Source organism: Vicia villosa, linkage group LG6, assembly GCF_029867415.1.
Source record: "Vicia villosa cultivar HV-30 ecotype Madison, WI linkage group LG6, Vvil1.0, whole genome shotgun sequence".
Taxonomy (NCBI): domain Eukaryota; kingdom Viridiplantae; phylum Streptophyta; class Magnoliopsida; order Fabales; family Fabaceae; genus Vicia; species Vicia villosa.
The window spans coordinates 6,744,106-6,751,564 of NC_081185.1; the positions used below are offsets into that span (position 1 = coordinate 6,744,106).

General features: G+C 32.6%; 1 protein-coding gene across 6 annotated transcripts; it reads left to right on the forward strand.

Moving 5' to 3' along the window:
* Positions 1-1,253: 1,253 nt before the first annotated feature.
* On the forward strand, positions 1,254-5,937 carry LOC131611181 (APETALA2-like protein 1). 6 transcript variants are annotated; one of them, XM_058883280.1, is made up of 8 exons: positions 1,254-1,972; positions 2,122-2,252; positions 2,553-2,668; positions 2,845-3,869; positions 3,982-4,085; positions 4,188-4,297; positions 4,548-4,658; positions 5,376-5,937. In XM_058883280.1, the coding sequence occupies exons 4-8, from the start codon at positions 3,811-3,813 to the stop codon at positions 5,469-5,471; spliced, it is 480 nt and encodes a 159-aa protein (XP_058739263.1). In that variant the 5' UTR covers positions 1,254-1,972; positions 2,122-2,252; positions 2,553-2,668; positions 2,845-3,810; the 3' UTR covers positions 5,472-5,937. The 6 variants fall into 6 exon arrangements, 5 of the variants coding, with proteins under 5 accessions (XP_058739263.1, XP_058739259.1, XP_058739262.1 ...); XM_058883276.1 differs by lacking the exon at positions 1,254-1,972 and having other exon boundaries at positions 1,985-2,252; positions 2,845-3,384; positions 3,468-3,869; XR_009286785.1 differs by lacking the exon at positions 1,254-1,972 and adding an exon at positions 5,213-5,375 and having other exon boundaries at positions 1,987-2,252; positions 5,508-5,937.
* Positions 5,938-7,459: the final 1,522 nt, after the last annotated feature.

Below are 7,459 nucleotides of genomic sequence, written 5' to 3' on the forward strand. Positions count from 1 at the left end.
CATCAATTTGAGAAACACATATTTGATTTATAAACGTCTTTGATTCGCATAAACAACATACACAATGCTTTGCACATATTTTTGTCTCTTTGTTACTCTATATTTTTAAGCATTGTTTGTATGTTTATTCTCTTTCATTTGTTATAGTCTGTTGCTTTTGCTACTTTACTTGCTTATGGAGTTTTTTCACCTAAAATTTTATAATGGGTTTTTATCATGTGTATGTGTTATTTTTCAAATTTTCATAATATCATTTTTTTTATAGACTCTTATGAGTCGAGTCTACGAACCGTTCAAAAGAGTATAGCATTTAGATCGAATCCTTCAGAAAATAATATTTTAAAAAACACTCTTATTTTAAGTATCTAATAATTAACTTATGTTATTGAATAGGGAAAAAAGAAGTATGAGTGAATGACCGAAGAATCAATATAGTTCTAGATCAATTCAACTCCATGATCCTATAGAAAAGCAAAGTAATATAACTCCACAACATATTGAAAATAAAAAACGTCAAAGGAATCACTTTGATGCAATCACGGTAGAGAATTTTTTTACTAGTGTCAACGATGATTCTTTTCTTGGTGGAAATTGTATTAATTTTCAAGGTGTAAGCATGTCTACCTCTGGCCAATCTTCAAAAGTTGAAAGGGGTTTTAATATGAGTATTCCATTACATCCCATCAATATTGGCCTTACTCAGATGAATCAGAATCAAATGAACAATCCTCGTCAAAACATGCGAAAAATATATAAGCTATTGGTATAAGCATGAATAAAATTCCTCGTGAATTTGAATCATAATGACTTCATTACAGAGTACTCACTTATTGAGATGCCACATTCTCCTGAAAATTGAGTGTTATATCCATCACTAGAGATTGGTAAATTTGTTCTTGTGGTGCTGTAACCTGTAAATCTGTCATCTTTGGAAACAAGTAATCCAAAAAATCACCAAATTTATAGAGATGATTATTTGGTGAAAAAATCCATCGCCAACACTTTGTATTACTCCTCCTTTTAACCTAATGCTAAGAGAAAGCTTACTTAGTAAAACTCAACATGAAAGAGTTAGCCAAGATGGTGAAGGTTTATAATTTTTTAAATCAAAATATTAAAATTCTCGTTGTTTCAAAATATGCATGAGTTGTCATTTGGAGATGGTCTTTTGTAGGGAAAATTAATCATCCCAATTGCAACTTCTCTGAGTTTTGCAAATTCCCTTTGTCACTAGTACAAAAATGACAATACAATTTATAAATTTACACCCATTATACTAAAAACGGGTGTAAATAAAACACAAGATGGCAAATTCGTAAATAAAGTCTCATTTTTAGTATTGACGAGTAACCATGGACACCCTATTTTTAAAAAACGGGTGTAAATTAAAAAAAATATTATAATCAAGTGTTTATTACTCCCTTTTTCTTCAATAACGGACGTAAATAGAAAAATTATTTGTAAAATAGTATAAGTTAATATTTGTATTTTCTTTCTCCTTTCATTAAAACCTAATCACCATTTTTATGCTCTTAATTTCACCGTGTCAACTCCAAATGTTTCAAACCCCAATTTCACATCCACCATGAATCATTCTTCACAACCCGAAACACCTCCACCCTCTGATTCCATCACCTCGTCACAATCCGAACCGCCACCATCGTTTGATTCCGCCGCCAATCCATCATTTCCCGAACCATCTCCATCGTCCTATTCCACCACGCTATCCGAACCACAGTCACCACCTTCTTTGTTCCATTCCTCAGATACTCAAACCCCCGAACCAAGTGTTCGGTAAAAGTTCTGAACCGAGATTCTTCTTCCTCTATTTTGTGATGAAAATTTCGGAGTTGCTGTTATGAAACATTAAGTTATCCAAGTTGAATAGAAAAATATCATTGCATGTCTTAGCGACTGTGCCTCGTTCCGTTGGAGCTCTTTCCAGAATACAAGTGCTTCGGTTTAAGAGTAGGTATGACTCATGGTTCTATCATTGACAAATTTAACGCTTATGTTATCTTTCGTTCTCGACTTTATATGTTGTTCATTACTTTAATTGAAACTGATTTCTTGGATTTGATTTCAACTTCTACCGTCCACTTCTTGACTGTGAGCTTGTAGAAATTGAAGTGCTAATCAACAAATGGGTTGAGGATGCGATTCTCATTCTTCTTCAGACCAAAGTGATGCCCATTGTTGATGCAAAAAGAGAAGGAGCAATTGCAATATTTGGAGAAAAATATGGTTAAGAGGTTGGATTTACTACAAACACTTTTGATATTTGACTTTGAATTAATTATTTTGTCTATAGTTACTTTGCATAATTAATTTGTTGTGCCACTGAGTATGAATCATACTATCAATTAGTATAGAGAAGCTTTAGGACACATTTTATTTGAAATTTTATGCCACTGTTTGTGAATTTTTACTTGAGATAATCATTTATTACAATTGATTGGTTTATGAATGGTTATTGTGTCATGAATAGTGATTATTATTGATATAAAATTTTATGCCTCTGTTTGTGTAATTTTGTGCCATTGTTTGTGTAGTACAAGCTGATGTGAAAGAGGATATATTGAGCATGGTGGTCGATAGTCGGTGATAGCTTCTCGTTCCACTCAAATCACTAAATGCAACCATAATCTACATCTTGCAGAAAAACTAGGTACGGATTTTGAGTCTTAATTATATTATTTTCCTGTTTGCGGTTAGAGTTATGCTGCAAACCTTTATATTTCGACAAAAGACTGATAAATAAGACCGACGCGGTCAAAATTGCGGTTCTGATACTGTTATGGAATCTTCAAATTTTATTGCTGATAAATTAGTCTTTTTGCTCAGGAATTTGAAACACCTCTTTGTTGAAGGAACTCTACCACTAGAGCTTCTGAACCTTGTTCACATAAAGTCTACGTAAGCACTAGGAGAATTGGTTATTTGGGGGTCTGAGAGTCTAGGTGCGAGGCATTTGGAATTGATTTAGCAAGCTTGTTAGGAAGTTATTATTTTTGGTAGGAGTTTTGAACTCCGATTTATTGCTTTCTACTGTTGTAGAGCTCTTGAGCTCATCACTTTATGTTCAATAATATACTGTTGCATCTTCAATTTACTGAGTTCTATCTTTCCGTGTCTGGCCTTTAATTTGAATTGTCGGTGCTACAAAGGAAACTTGTTTAGTCTAATTTAAGGGCTTTGAAGGCGGTGGTGAGGATTCAAGCACTAATTATGGGGTAGGCAAGTGAGTAAGCAAGCTTGCATGCATTGGTTCGTGTTCAGGCTCGAGTGAGAGCTCGGCGGGTGAGGATGTCTATGGAGGGACAAACTGTGCAGAATATGCTTAATGAGCAGTGTACAAACCTTGAACTTTTGAAGGATGCTGAGGTTTGTATCATGAATTGACAATGGGAAGTTTTCATGTTTTTTAGCTTTGGTGCTGTTTAAGGAGTATGTTTTGTGTATGGCAGGAAGGGTGGTGTGATAGTATTTGAGATTTTTAGCAGCAATACAGGCCAACCTCAAGCTCTAATTCACAAACAACCGTCTCGTTTTCCTTTCTCAAGAATCCTGAGATGAAAAAATAATGGAGGATGGAGTTGGTTGGAAAGATGGATGGCATCCAAGCCTTGGGAGACAAGATTGATGGAACAATCATACACCTTAAACCCCTTTTCAGTATTATTCTTTGGATATCACTTACTTTAAGTCTAGTCTTGATTCACACCTTTAAGAGAAACATGTCAAAGATAGTAGTATCATGCATGTTTCTGAGAAACAATTGGCAAAGGTGTTTTGGTTATAGAGGTTGCAATGCTTTCCTGCAGGTATATATATCTTGGGTTATTCGACAGCGAAGTAGAAGCTGCAAGGTCGTTGTCACTGATGAATTATATTATTTGCACTGAATTTATTACCCTGAATTATATAGCTCATTAGGATTGCATCCAACATGTATCTCCCTTTTGATTTTCTGAAAATCAGGGCTTATGACAAAGCAGCTATCCAAAGCAATGGAATGGAAGCAGTGACTAATTTTGAGCCCAGCACATACGAAGGAGAGATGAAATCTGCAGCCATAAATGATGGTAAAAAACGCTATAGCAAAGATCTTATTTTAATTAAGGCGTGATATTTTGGAATATTTTTAAAATGTTTTCTTTGTGAAATCTTGTTCGTTTTCAACACAGGCAGCAGTCCAAATCTTGATCTCAATTTGGGCATAGCCAAACCAGCACCAGGTCCCAAAGAAAATTGGGGGAAACTTCACTTCCCCTCTGTCTCTTACACAAGTTCAAGGGTATATATTTGAGCTTTATATATTCATTTACTTTAGGTTTCTTCTAATTTGTGCTGATCAAAAATTGATAATACTCTTTATATTCGGAAGAAGAGCTCTTGTTGTCTTCATAAGTTTACTTGTAGCTAGTTACCACCTGTTTTCTTTTGATTCCTTCATATTTGTATAATTTTTCACAGTTGGTGTTGTTGTATTAATTCTTGGTTTTTCTCTAAGTTGTCATAATTGACTGGGTTCTCTTCATTTGCAGATGGAAACGAATGTTTCAGGAATCAGTAATTCATCTTTAAAAAGGCTATTAGTAACTGAAGAGCATCGTTCTTTTCGGAATGACATGTATCCCGGTTTCTTTCCCAATGAGGTGATTTCACTATCTAGTTTTTAGTTTTACAACTGGAGTCCATTGCTTGAACCTCCTAGTAGTATTTCATTAATCTTTCTCAATCAACCATGTTAGCTAGAGCTCATTAATACACTGACGACTGATTCACTTTTAAATGATATACTTGACGGTAATAGATTATTTTAAATGTTTAGGTATTAACTAATGAATTCTATGAGCTTTTGGTAGTTGCTACAATCTGTTGTTGAGCAGTCAAGTGAAGTTGTCCATATTGTGTTCATATCATTTCTATAGACTAATTTATATCTTCATATCATTTTAATATATTGAATTGTATTTAATATTTGTTTCATGTCAATTAATCTTTTAAACAAAAATGAATTGATTCAAAATGTGCCTAAAATATGTTGAGTGATCATGCTGGAAATTAATAGACTGGTTTAGTTGAACTGTCTTATTAATAAAATAAGATGAATATGGACTTTTGGACTATGGTTAGAGTTTGAAAATAATGGTTTGAACAGAACATGAATCTTATCCTAATATTTGGTATTCTGGTTATTTATTGACAGATCCACAGTGGTTTCTCCAACTAAATTGTTGGATTCACACTCTATTTAATTCCAAAATTCCATGGGGTAATGCGGGAAAACTGCCCCACAAACTCCAATCCGTCGACGCGACCGTCCGCGGCATTCCAACTAAATTGTTTGTGTTTATGGATTATTTGCACAGGTACATATTAGAAAGGATAACTCAGCAGTCTCTTCTCATAGATATTGGAGTCAATCAACACAAGAGCCAGTCTCCTTGTTGGACCAAAGAGATTAATCCGTTGTGTATTAATTAACACTGAATATATTGCAGGCTCTGAGTGAGAAAGGCTATGAACTTGTTTCTGGTGGGACTGAAAATCATCTAGTTTTGGTGAATATGAAGAAAAAGGTAACCCGATAACTACTTTGACTTTGCTTGAGAAGATGAAGTCGGTGTACACGAATGTAGAAGGTCTTCCTCCGGATTGAATTGTGGAAAACAATTGCTTCTCCAGGGCGTGGTATTTTGGCCATGGATGAATCCAATAGTACATGTGGAAAGCGGTTAGATTCAATTGGACTAGAGAACAACCGAAGCTAACCGTCAAGCATGGCGTAAAATTATATATGAAGAAAGTGTTATGACTTGGTTAAAATATAATTTTTATGTGTATGATTTTATAGTACTTGAAATATTATGAATGCACATGATTTTGTATACTTTTGGTTAATATTAAAAATATTTTGACTTAGTTAAAATATGATTTTTATGTGTATGATTTTATAGTATTTGCAATATTATGACTGAAAATGAAATATAACTAAACGGTGTATATGAAATAGGGTGTAAATAGATTTAAATATAATATAATTGTTCATTCATAAATGGCGCATTTACACCCGATTATTATTAAAATAGGGTGTAATTAAGAACGTATCTACACCCGATTTTTAATTAAAATAGGGTGTAATTAAAATGTAATTACGCCCAATTACACCCAATTTTTATTAAAACAGGGTGTAATTAAAACGTAATTACGTTCAATTACACCCGATTTTTACTAAAACAGGGTGTAATTAAAAACGTAATTATGCCCAATTACACCCGATTTTTATTAAAACATGGTGTAATTAAAAACGTAATTATGCCATTACACCCGATTTTTATTAAAATAGGGTGTAATTAAAAACGTAATTACGCCCAATTACACCCAATTTTTGTTAAAAATAATGGGTGTAAATGCGTTAGACATTTCTCACCCGGTGGATATACACCCAATTTTTATTAAAAATAATGGGTGTAAATTTAATAAAAAACGGGTGTAAATTAACATTTTTGTACTAGTGTGTATTACTTAAGCTAGGTTCAATTTGGTGGTTAATTTTCTGTTTCGGCGTTTTCCGCCTTTTGTAACCGAGTTTGTAGAACTTTCGTTCTCTATTGAATATAACTTGCTTAAAAAAAAAATATTGTCCTTTTAAATTAACTCAAAGGATATATGTGTAAGGACATCTATTTACAAGAATGCTAGCTCGAGACCACATTATCATACTTATTTCAAAATATGCATGAGTTGTCCTTTTTTTAATATTGTGTCTGATAACAATAATATAGGTGAAAAGGATTTTATCATTGAGCAACAAGAAAATAATACCATTGTTATTAAGTTGGAGGATTACCAAGTTTTTCCTCATTCAAAGTAGCTAAGAATATGCAGGTTAGAATGATTTTGTAAGTGAAGAAATTATGTGATTATATTACTTAATGGATAATCTGTGAATTATTCCTAAAAAATAACTCATTTGGAGATGAATTTTCAACCAAAGTACAAAATACTTCAAGGATTTAACTTTGAAAATATATGCATAGTTGGTGAAGGTGAAAGATTATGGGAGAATTTTAAAAAAAGAAATTTTTGTTGAATTTTTTTCAATGAATAAAATCTATATGTTTTGTTTCCGTTTCAATAAAAATGTTAGATTTCATTTTGTTTGAAATTTAAATATTGTTATATTGTTGAAACTGGTTAAATAAAATGAAGACATTTTTTTCTTCTTTCTATCATCTCCTCTTCCTGTAAATGTTTATATAATGAATTTAATTTATAAATATTAAAGGTGTAGTATAATTATAATTATTAAACTTTTAAAAATCTCAAATTTATGTATTATTTGAATTTTGAGGTCTTGCTGTGAGGGAAGTTATGACAGATATATTGATCTCATAATTCATATGATATTTTTCCACCACTTAAGGTTATAAATGCGTATATTGAGACTCAG